This window comes from Mesocricetus auratus, unplaced genomic scaffold (assembly GCF_017639785.1).
Source record: "Mesocricetus auratus isolate SY011 unplaced genomic scaffold, BCM_Maur_2.0 Super-Scaffold_100041, whole genome shotgun sequence".
Taxonomy (NCBI): Eukaryota; Metazoa; Chordata; class Mammalia; order Rodentia; family Cricetidae; genus Mesocricetus; species Mesocricetus auratus.
Window position 1 is genome coordinate 8,622,074 of NW_024429218.1, and position 12,535 is coordinate 8,634,608.

The window sequence follows — 12,535 nt, forward strand, 5'->3', positions numbered from 1 at the left end:
TCCCAACAGGGAGATTCTCACTGTACATTCACTTCAACCATCCCTATGTCTGCCTCCTCCCCAAACTGAAAGGAAGATGAGAAGTGGAAGTTTGGATTGTTACTGATTGGTAAAAATATAAATATAGGATAAAACAGAACTTTAGAATTACTTCTGTAAATTCAGTTAAGCCTTGAGGATTTGAATTTACTGTCTGCTCTCCATAATACCTTTCAAATTGTAAGTATTCAATTGGCAAATTGATAAACAATGAAAATTGTGTTTATTGGTAAACTGGGGAATAGAGAAAAAAACTCAGAGAACAATCTCAAAGATAATATAGAGCCATGCATGTGAATCACCTGTGTCAGAACGTATTGCACGTGATGTAGCGTCACGTATATGCCTGCCAAGAGGGACACTAGTCAAACAGGCCCTAAGCTTCCAGATGTAGAAGATGAGGTGTGGGAACCTTGCACATGCCCAGCTTACTACCTGAGGCAGTTTTCAGGCTATAGTACAGGAGAGAGGATCTGAACTGTATTTCTCAAAGAGAAGACAGGAAATAGACTTTGGGAGTCTTGAGTTAGCTAGATTCAACAGTATAGATTAAGGAAGGTGGGTGGGGCTTAGCATAGAAAGAACTCTGAAACTCTACAAATGAATGTGGATAAGGCTTTCATTGTCTGGCCCATGCATGCTTGCTAATAAACTACTCATGTCCAGAGAAAGAAAGACCAGACATCTGTTCTCAAACAGTGCTAGAAATGTTTTATATTTACAAAGCAAAGGGGAAAGACTTATCTTGTGTTTTTGAGTAGGGCCTCAGAAAATTTGAGTCTTATAGCGGAGCTAAAAGAAAGCTAGATTATGAGTTGTGGTTAATCCACATGAATAAGGCTTTAAAACAAGTCTTGAAAGGGTCTTATTTATTGCAAGTAATCTAAGTTTGCCTCAGAACAACACAGTCTTTAAAAGAATACAATAAAAACCAAGTATCGATTACATAAAATCAAGATGTATGCTAATAAATAAACAACTAACAAACCTGCACTGAAAAATTGCTGGAAAGATGGTTCAGTGGTTAAGAGCTTCAATTGCTCTCGCAGAGGACCTGGCTATGGTTTCTAGGAGACACGTGGTGTCTCAGAACTGTCTATAGCTTCTTCTAGGGAATCCCATGGCCTCGTCTGGCTCCACGAAAATAAATGATGTATAGATGACTTTCTTGAAATTACATTTTCTTCTGTACTAAATAATCTTAATTAATTCTTTCAGAATATTATAAAATGTATCTTGACCATATTCAGACCTCCAAAAGAAAAATATTGAAAGGATAGATTAATATTGAAAATACTATTTACTGTATATTATTGTAAATATGGCAAGTGGGATTTTAAAAAGATAATTGCAAAAATATATTCATGCTTGAGAAGATATTATTAGGCAAGTAAAACATAAAATCTGGAGAGGTGCCTCAGCAGTTAAGTACACCAGCTGCTCTTCCAGAGGACCTGAGTTAGGTTTTTAGCACCTACATCTGGCTGCATGCCATGTCCTGAAACTCCATTTCCAGACTATCTGACACCCTCTTCTGGCTCCATGAAACTGCACTTAATGTGCACAAATCCATACCAGACAGATGGATAGACACACATTTATGTAATAAAAAGTGAACTCTTAAAGATGTGAAACTAATAAGGGGATGGTTAGATGACTCCAAGAGTTAAGTCACAGGTGGCCAGTTGTGGAGTCCTAGGTTCAAGTTACAGGACTCATATGGTAGTAGGAAAGAAATGACACCTGCAAGCTGTCCTCTGACCTCCAAAAGTTGCCAATGGTACATACAAGTGTTCACACAATATACATACATGCACATATGTACACTAATATGCACAATAAACAAATAAATAAACATTTAATTAAAAACAAAATATTGTCATGAACCTGGGGAAAAAAGTGCGTGGCAAATAGGTCTCATAAAGGTCCTGTATCAGAATAGATAAAGTGCTCATGCAACTTAACAAGACAAGCAACAAAATTAAAGTGGAAAAATATTTTAAAAAGGCACTCCACCACAAAACATACACAGGTGGGAAGTAAGTGCATGCAAAGTTTGCCAGCATCATTTCTCAGCAGAGGAATGCAAACAAGATTCCACCAACCATCTATGGAAGCAGATAGCAAAATATGTTACATGTAAACAAAGAAATAGAGAACGAAAATTCTCCTCCATATAGCACTGATATATAGCCACCTACCTAGCATATAGTTATTTGCCCGATAGTTTACTCTTTGGGTTGGCGAGATGGCTCAGCAGGTGAAGGGATTGTTGCTCAAGTTGTAAAGTCCTGTGTAGGTGTGTATTCCCAGAACTCACGGAAAGCAGGGGTGCAGAGAGACACAGCAGTGTAATCAAATTTCCCTAGAGTGAGGGGGGAAATGGAATGGAGAATCTCCTCGAGTTCACAGACCTGGCATCCTGGTGAACACAATGCGAACACCAAAAGAGAAACCCAGTCTTAGACCAAGACCTGTGGTTGTCTCCTGGCATCTGCACATGGGTCCTCCTTGTAGCAATAGAGAGACTTAGTGGGAATGTACATTTGCATTTCTTCTCAGTATTGGGCATCACATGACATCAGCCACACTTCTGGGAGACCCTGCCAAACGTACAAATCCTGACCCATTATTCAGTGTTAAGAATCCATAGTTTACATTTTAATAATTATGGCTTTTGACTAGCATCCTGAGGGGGGAAAAAAGAGAGAAGGCATGTGAAGAGTCCTTTATCCCGTAAAGGTTCTGTGTCAAGTGTACTGAATTGCAGAAAGGGGATTTCATGTGGATGTAAAGACAGGGTCTCATTCTTACACTACTGGGAGGGGTTAACTAGAAGAAACTGGTCAACAATCCCACATAAGGAGGTCCTGGAAAAGTGCTCCAGGAATTTGCATTCTGGGTTGCTACTGGTGGAACATCTCAGAACACAGGTGAAAGGAAACAAAGAAAAGTGAAATCCCACTTTGAGTTCAGATTGATGTTGTTACTGCAAAGACAGTGTGCTGCTGAAGGTGGTTCATAATGCGCACTGAGGTGGGTTTTAGAGACATAAGGGTGATGAAAACTGAGACTATGAGGGAATGTTATATCACCAAGAAAAGAAAATAAATGCTTTTGAGAAAATGATTGAAGATTCCTGGTTTCACTTTCAGTGGCCAGAATGACCAGGGATTGATGAGGCACAAAAGGAAATCATATAACAAGTTTAGTGAACAAAAGGGATTGTAAATAGAAGGAAGAAGTTTGCACTTACAGTGAACTAAGACATTCACAATTTGGAAATACCATTTTGTATAAACTGGGCAATGGTTAAATGGTTTATTCAAGGTCAAGAAATGATAAATAAATGCCCAGGATGTCTATAAACTTCCTGGTTACTCAGTATAACTTCCCTTAAGGAACTTTGAAAATTATAAGTATAACAATGGTGGAATATGAAAAATTCTCTGTGAAGTAAATAAATCATATCAAATATAAAAGTAAATGGAGTATCCTTTGCTGTATACATAATTATTAATCACTGTCACCTACTTTGCCACTAGTTACTTCTATATTACAGGTGCAGGCTGGTCAGAATTGTCCTGAATTTGTTTTTAATGAGAATGAAATTATAAAAAGAACAGATTTTTTTTCTGAATTTGTTGTGTTATCTAGTGGAAAAGGGTTATCTTAAATGAACATATTCTAAGCATTCTCCTGACATTAATACACAGAAGCCTATGAAAATTTCTGCAGTCATTCCCAAGAAAAGTATTTTTTAGTAGTTTTAAACTTTAAGTTAATTCTGTGTTTTGCCTTGAAGAATAGTTGTATAGAAATATAAATTTCAAAAATATTATAAGAGTAAAATATTTCACTTCTAAGATAGGATTTTTCTTTCATTTACAAATATTCTGAAACCCAGGAAACAGGCCATCCTCAAGTTCAGAGTTTCTTTTTTCATTGTTGACATTTAATCATTAAGCCAATATTGTAAATGAATTATTTGACCTACCCTTATCACAACATTTAGTCAGCTTTGCTTTTTTTTCACTTAATGTAAGCTGAGTCATAAAGGAAGAATGTTTCAAGAAGAGTCAATAAGTAGCTCAGAAATATTACAACATCCCATGAAATTACTTCCCTAGTCTTACACCTTCCAGTTGCAAGAATAGCAATATGCCAATGGGTTGAAATTAATGACTTAGTAATTTATTGAACCTACTATTTTGGTCATAAATAATCTAACTTCTACTCATATTATTTTGTGAGTAATGCTCATCAAGAAACTTAAGACATTTTCCCAACTCACTTAGATCTTGCAAATGGAATATTTAGATATTTTTTGATCAGATGTGACTCTGTGCGTTCAGGTTTCAAAAGGTCCAGAGAGTTACCAAGGATTCCAGGTAAAATTTTCAATAGAAACAGAGAGTCAACACTCTGTTCTTATGGTTTTTGGTATAAGATGTTATTACTTTGTATTTGGATGTCTAAAAGAAGTTCTGGTTGTAAAAAGAGAGTCTGTAATACACTATTCCAATATCTTCAAAGTGAGATTTAAATAAATGAGTGGAGAGTCTGTGTGTGCATATTTGGGCAAAAGTGATACCAACTACCATAGAAGTTTCTAGTTGGTGTGAATAGTCAAGTATTGTAGAAGTTTCTAGTTAGTGTGAATAACTAAGTACAGTAGAAGATTCTAGTTAATGTGAATAGCCATGCCTCCACATGGTAATTGTGTAAGTATTGCAGAAATTAGAGTTGTAGTAGCAGCAATGCAGAGGAGTCTGGTTTTTCTTCTAATAGTGAACCAAAAGAATGTATTGAAACTAGAAAGAAATAAAAAGTTTGGTTAACCTAAAAGGGAATAAATTCAGTTTTGATGATTAAAGTAGCACTAGTGGTTATATCCAGGCTACAAGAAATTATGTAAATAGCATGTTTACCCATTTTTCTTTTATGCACATTGACTAGATAAAGTACAATCTAGTTAATTAATTTATTATTATTTGTTCTGCATCTTCCATTGTTATTTTAACACTTATTGCATTGTAAGCTAGCTGAATTCTCATAATTTGTTCTAAAGTATTTTCCAATTGTTAGTGTTTTACATTCAGCTTTTCATATTTACTGTTTTCTTACAGAGTAACTAATACTTTTATTGAATATTCACAATAGTCAATGAACTCTTGCATCCATAATAATTCCATGGGTAGTTTGCAGTAGGAAAATTTAGTTCTGACACATGTAGATTTTCAAAATGTGTGGAAATGTGGAGGCAGGAAATAAATGGATAGACATCTGGGATGCTTCTAAGTGGTGTTTGGGGTGCAATAAGGAATGACTGCTGAGCTTGCTGGGCAACTCACAACCGGCGTTATTTGGTCTGACAATGAACAGTGTGCTGACACACTTCTTACTTTACATTCTGTATTTTGTGTTGGTATGAATGAGAACGTCCCACGTAGGCTCATAAATTTTATACTTAGCCCCACTTGGTGGCTGTTTGGGAAGGATTAGGAGGACATGTGGCCTTATTGGAAGAGCTGTGTCTGTCCCAGATATTCTTTCTGTCGCTTGGTTGTGCATTGAGATGTGAACTCTCTCGGGCTGGAAAGATGGCTCAGCTGTTAAAGGCTAGGTTTGCAACCAAAAATATAAGAGATGTGAATTCTCAGCTATTGCTCTAGAACCATGTTTTCCTGCCTGCTGCCATGACTTCCATCCAGATCATCATAGACTCACCTTCTGAAACCGTAAGCCCCAAATAAATTCTTTGTTCTGTAAGTTGCCTTGGTGATGGTGCCATATCACAGTAACAGAAAATAAGCGAATAAACTTGTATATCTGATTAATGATCACACAAGTTCAGTTCCAGCTCTAGGATAGTACAATCTATTGGAAAGAAGAAAATATACAGATATAATAAATTCGTTTGCACAGGGATTTCCTGAACCTCTTTAATTACTGACATTTACAAAAAGATACAGAGAAAACTTACTGCCCTTGAGTTAGTCATGCACTTTTGGTTGAATTTTGAGAGGAGACTAAGAAACAGTTACTTTGAAATGTAGCAATGATACAATTAGCATTATCTGAGGTTGCTACATTAATGGAAGATGATATCAATAACCCTCCAAAAATAACACTTAGATAAAGGATCTCTTCCTGACTGCAAACTAACTATGAATCCTATTGGTCAGTGCTTGCTTATCACTCTAGTTTTTTTGTTTGTTTGTTTTTGTTTTTTTTTTGTTGTTTTTTGTTTTTCGAGACAAGGTTTCTCTGTATTGTTTTGGATCCTGTCCTGGATCTCGCTAGGTAGACCAGGCTTGTTCTCGAACTCACAGAGATCCACCTGCCTCTGCCTCCCGAGTGCTTGGATTAAAGGCGTGTGCCACCACCGCTTTGAACACACTGTTAGGCCACACACATATTAAGTTTGCTGTATTAAGGAAAATCAATTACTCTATCCTTCAGTCTATTACATGTAAAGGTATTAAACATTTTATCAGGAAATTGCAAAGTGCACCTTTAAAATTCTTTACTGTTGATAATCTGTCAATAGTCTAGCACTTACTAGCCATTTACCACTAGCTTGTAAATTACTCCATGCAATGTTTCCCCATAACCTCATTAACACTGCATTACTGGTGAAGGAGACGGTTTGGGAGATGATAGTATGTTATAAAATAGCAAATATTTTCATAGGGAAGACTGATCTTTAGTCTGTTCTGTTGAGATCTTTCCATGATGTAAAAGCATCCTGAACTTTTTTTGTTTTTGTGGCGTTTGTCGCTGCTTCAAATATAGTGTAGACAGAGCATGATCAGGCTTTCTTTTGGGGTGAGTTTGGGATTACTTGAGAGGTACACAGATAGTTGTTGAAATGATTATCCCCAGTGAAATAAATCTCTGTAAATTGTGGAGCTCAAAGAGAAGCGGCTGAGGAGACAGATGGTGTTTATAGTCCATGTAAAACCTCAGCATCTATTGGAAACAGGAGGGCTCCAATCCTTGGCAGTATCCCAGCACCAAACTATTTCCCATCGATGGGTATGAATCACTCCCCCACCGTGGCGCCTGTGCCTTTTTCTGCCGCATATGCGCCACTTAAGCACAAGCGAATCTGCAGCTGACCTTTTCACAGCTCTGTACTGAGGTGCCCACCGCGAGTTTCTAACCCTCGTCAATTTCTTTCCAGACTGAGCTCTTTGTACACGCCTTCAAGGATCAGCTGGTCAGGAGTGCTCTTTTAGCCCTCTACACTGCACGGCCAGGAGGCATCCTGAAGAAACCCCCCTCTCCTAAGGACAGCGCGGAGGAGACCAGTCCCCAGGATGAGCCCCCTCAGCTGAGAAGACAGGACTCCATACCACATCATTCGGACTATGATGAAGAGGAGTGGGTAAGTCTTCTCTCAGCGTTTGCCCTCGCGGGTTAGACCTAAGAAATACAACAAGTGTAATAAGAAAGCTCCACTTCTCTAAAAAATATATTGGAAACCATTCACAGCAGGTGTGAATAGATACTGCACACTTTCCCACAGGATCAAGTTGCAGGCAAAAGCTAGATCCCCGAGCAAATGTATTTGCTATAAATATGTATCTGTTATCAAATAAATCGTATATAACCAAGAATAAGTCTTACCTTCATTTATTAAAATTAAAAAAACTTATAATACCTTTCTTACTCATTTCCAAGCTACATTTTTAAAACTTTTTTCAGGAGAGTGACAAGTCACCTGGGTGGTTGTTGCTCATGCCTTTAATCCCAGCACTCGGGAGGCAGAGATAGCTGGATCTCCGAGTTTGAGGCCAGCCTGGTCTACAGAGCGAGCTCTGGGACAGCCAGGGCTACACAGAGAAACCCTGTCTTCAACCACTCCACCCCTCCAAAATAACTCATGTCAGCCCTAGTGGAATACAAGTATTTCCACTGCTGCTAGGTAGATTTACTTGTATGCATAATTTTTAAAAAGCTTATTCACGTTTAAATGACAGTGAACACGGAGATTTCTTAATTCTCATCGTCTGTGATGAAACAGATCCTGGTCACAGAGTTCTGAATTCATATTCTCTATATATGCATCTGCATGATAACTGGTAAAGGTAAATTAACAAAAGCAGTAAAGGTTTGAAGGGAACTCTAGTAGAGAGGGACAGGATTGGAGAACGGGAAGGGTGCAGAGGTAAAGAGAGCAGTGAGCTATTAAGGAGACTGCATATTAATCATCTAAGTGCCTCTGGGGTGTATTTACATGTGCATGTGCTCACATACATATGCATATGCACTGGAACCCTTTGCTAGCTGTTCTATGTGTTAAACTTTCAGTTAACCATTCTTTTCTCACTACCCTGGAATTTAAATGTGTTTAGGGTGAGGTGTTTGAAAGGTCCAGGTCTCTAAAACAGTGTTTGAAGTTCTATGAGACAGCAACTGATCTTTCTTTCAATAAAATTACGGCCACAGGAAACACCTACAGGCTTCACCAGGTATGTGCTGAGTAAGTGATGTTGCTGCAGATGACGCTTGTATCTTCCACGTGACAGCATTTCAAAAGAACAAGTCGGATATTCCTTCAATTTAACTTCACCTTCCTCAATTTATTCACAGCTCCAAGATGTGCATACCTCTTAACCTCTCGGGAAGTTCAATTTTCTCAGCCGTAAAATGAAAACTGTATCCATTCTGCTTAGCTCTTAGGATAGATGTACAAGTGGTTTATCTGTAGGCATTGCTTTCCTGCCGGGACAGGCCTCATCAGAGTCAGTGGCGGTGTACTGACATGTGCTTCTTGGTTAAAACGTGTGGTTTGTAGTCTTATTATGACAACCAAATCTATCCCTAGAGACCTCTAGCTGTGATATATGTATATATCCATGAATAAACAAGTAATATATGTATAAATAAATTAGACATACACATATATATGTCAGATATATATCATTTAATAAAAATGGATTGTGAATTTGAAGAATTTGAGTAGACATAAAAAGGAAATTATTTCATGTAAATAACCAAACAAATTTAAACTTTTGAGAAATAATTACCATTTTTTCCTGAATCAAGTAAAAACTCTTGAAACACTTTTCATCATTTTCCTCTACCACTTTGTGATTCCCTTCCACCAATTCCTACTTTTCCTGATATTTAAAACTGGGTTTCCCCGTTCTCTCTTCCTTACTTGCTATTGCATACATAAATTCTGAAGTATTTGAAATGAGAAGATTAGCCATGTTAGGTCCTCACCTGAAGCTCAGAGTGTTACAGAAGCAAAAATGCACCAACAGATATAAAATGTTGAAACAAAGTTTGGGGTACTGTGTGATAGCCTCTGGTAATAGGACTTCATTCAACTCAGTTTGAACTCAGAAGTCTCAGGTGCACAGAGAAGAGACAGAAAAAAATGTCGTTGGATGGGAAGGTTTACAGAGAGCTTTCGCCTTCAGTCAGAATCCACATTCTGCCTGATTCACCACGACATGCACTGCGAGCCCTTGAGGACACCCTAGGGCCTCCTAGAGGCCACAGCATATTCAGAAATCTAGAAAGGCAAGCGGCTATTGCACAAGGCAGCTCTAGAGGCTCCACAGAACAGTGAAAGAGTGTGGTGCTCAAAGTGAGGCTTTAGAAGCCACTCTGGAAGTGGGCATGGGAACAGCCGTTAACCATTCCAGAAGGAGAGCAGAGTGTTTGACCTCTGTAGAGAGAGGTCATTGCTGTAGGCACAACACACAGATATGTCTGATGATTATTAATTTTACTTGTTTTGGTTTGTACATTGATGAAATTTTACATTAGGTATAATGGAAGGACCATTTCGGAAGTAGAGGTAGAGACAGACAGCTCTAGGCCCTCATAGAATAACAAATCATCTCACTTCTCATTTGAGGAGTCCCAGAAAAAATGTTTCCTTGAGTTGAGACATACCAAAGGACTCAAAAGAGTTTTGGTGAGATGGTCTGGACTAGATGGGTTTCTTTGTCCTTTTCCACATAAAGAGAACCTTGTGCTGAGAGAAGGAGGTAGGGAAGACAGAAAAAAGGAAAGGAGAAATCTTTAGAACTTATTGCTGCAATTTTAGCAACACTTGGAACCATAGCCAGGGTTTCCATCGTTGTCGAGGAACCAGCTGATGGTCTGCGTAGCTCCTCACAGGGAAGGGTAAACACTTGCTGATTGTTTCCACAGTTGATAAAGTGTCTTCCATGTTTCTCTTGGTTTTCATCTTGAGCATAATAGGTCTGAATGTCTCTGTATCTCCCTGCAAATTAGAATTTCCTCCTGCCAGTCATTAATTTTTGAAATCATAGAAATAGTATGTCCAAGTTTAATACAAAAGGAAATTCCCAGTTAGTAAGTTCTAACTCTGTCCTCCAAATAGCTTTCTTTTTGTTTGTAAACTATTATTGTGAAGGTCACGTAACATTCTTACAGATTTTCCTCAGCAATCACTTTCTACTAAAAATATTCCTCTGCCAAGAGATTTAATCTCCTTTTAAAAACTCAGCAGTCATGGTAGCCATGTAATATGTTATTTTCAAAATGTTTTCCACTTTTGGGCAATGGGGTAAACCTGAAGAAAATGTAGATAAATGAAACTGTGCTGGTTCGTGATTTGGATCATATGCTTCCCGAATTACTTTTCGTAGTTAGTTATTAGAAAAGTATCAGTATTGATTACTAGTATAGTCAAACTCTGAAAGTAATTGCAAGTTTAAAATGAATGCAATCAGGTGTTGATGACATATGAAGATGTTCTGTGATCACTTAAGTTGGCTTGGATTTGAATGTAAAGTTGTACAGGTCTATTTGCTGGAAACCCTGCTTGCTTCCCTTAGCTCCCAGTCATACACTGTAACAACCACTTAATTTGTAACCATTTCCTATAAACATAGGGGAAGTGAATACATCTAAGTAAATTCCTTTTGACTCCATGTTTATACATCTCAGATCTTTTCCTTTATGGTTACCAAAGAGAATCTCTGTTAACCCCACATTATTTTCTTTTTTTTTAATTTATTTTTTCATTTAAATTAGAAACAAGCTCGATTCACATGTCAATCCCAGCTCTCTCTCCCTCCCATCCTCCCCCGCCCCCAGACTCCCAACCCCCCCACCCAGTCCCCCCTCCACTCTCCAGGGAGGGTGAGGCCCTCTATGGGGATCTCCAAAGTCTAACATAACATCAGGTCAGGGCCTAGGCCCGCCCCCATGTGCCCAGGCTGACAGAGCATCCCTGTATGCAGAATGGGCTCCCCAAGTTCATTCAGACATCAGTAACCCCACATTTTTTTTCTGATGCTGTTTTGGTTCCACCTGGCTCCATTGAGAAAAACTGATGACATGAATGTTGATGATATTTATCAAGTATATGCAACAGAAGGTGAAACTGAAGTGAGTGATACCAAAAAACAAAACAACAACAAAAAAAAACAAACAAAAAGAAAAGCCCTGCATGTTATTTGCTAAACATTAGTTATTAAATGATTGACTGCTCTACTGGTTTATTTTCCTGAAAAGTTAGTAAACAATTAAACCCCGATAGAATTTTTGGGATTTCGTGACAATCTATGCTAGGAAATTGACTAGCGTAGCACCCTTAACCCCCCCCCCAAGCCAGTGAAGATGACATATTGCATTTCTCTCTGAACCCTGCTAGAGCAGATGCTTCCAGCAGCTGGGATACCAAGATTAGTTTGTCCAGGATTTGAAAGCACATCATCTAACCAAACTATTAGGCTGTCCCAGATTTTGTGGCTTCAGTAATTACATTATTCTCTACAGCATTGTGGTTTGATTCCAGCATTACTGTTGGTGGATTTGGAGCCAAATCTGCCTATTCCAAGTCAAATAAATTGTTTAAAACCTGATCTTATCATACTTTAAATTCTCATCCGTTCTGGTGGGCCACACAACTAGCAAAACTGTTATTATTGGAAATATCCTAAACTATCTTTTAAATTGAACGATATTTCCCTATTCAAATTACCCAACTGATTTCTGCTTCAAGTTATAGACATAAATTAGCGTTTTTCTGGGAACAAGAAGTTCCAGTATGTTCCTCCTGATAAGGGTGGCTATTGAAAACAGTAATGTACACTAAAAGCTATAAATGTGAAAGTTTTACCACGGAGAAAATAATTAAGGTTTAGGAGAATGTATATTTTAACCCAACTTGTGTGTGTGTGTGTGTGTGTGTGTGTGCATGCGCATGTTTATGCGCATTCCAAGACACTACATTTGTGTGTGGAAATGTTCATATATAGCCAGTAAATTCAAATTTTAAAATGAGTTATAAACCTGATTTCATAAACAAATTCTAATCTCTTTTAAGCTAGAGTATATTTTCTTTTCTGTATTGAGATAAATGTATTTATGTACATATAAGTAAAACAGCTGTCATATTTATAGTTGAATCCATAGCAATATTCACATCAAATGTCCTATTAATCAAGTCTATATATAATCTGAAAATAAATTCAGTGATGCCAAATACTGTGCTTTG

The 12,535-nt window shown here is 37.9% G+C and overlaps 1 protein-coding gene across 6 annotated transcripts in view; it reads left to right on the forward strand.

Moving 5' to 3' along the window:
- The window catches only part of Inpp4b (inositol polyphosphate-4-phosphatase type II B), a 748,592-nt gene that overhangs the window by 617,603 nt on the left and 118,454 nt on the right, over window positions 1–12,535 (forward strand). For all 6 annotated transcript variants that reach the window (XM_040734799.1, XM_040734801.1, XM_040734796.1 and 3 more), the window contains one exon: window positions 7,229–7,432. In XM_040734799.1, coding sequence (XP_040590733.1) covers window positions 7,229–7,432 — 204 coding nt within the window. The remainder of the gene's footprint in view (window positions 1–7,228; window positions 7,433–12,535) is intronic.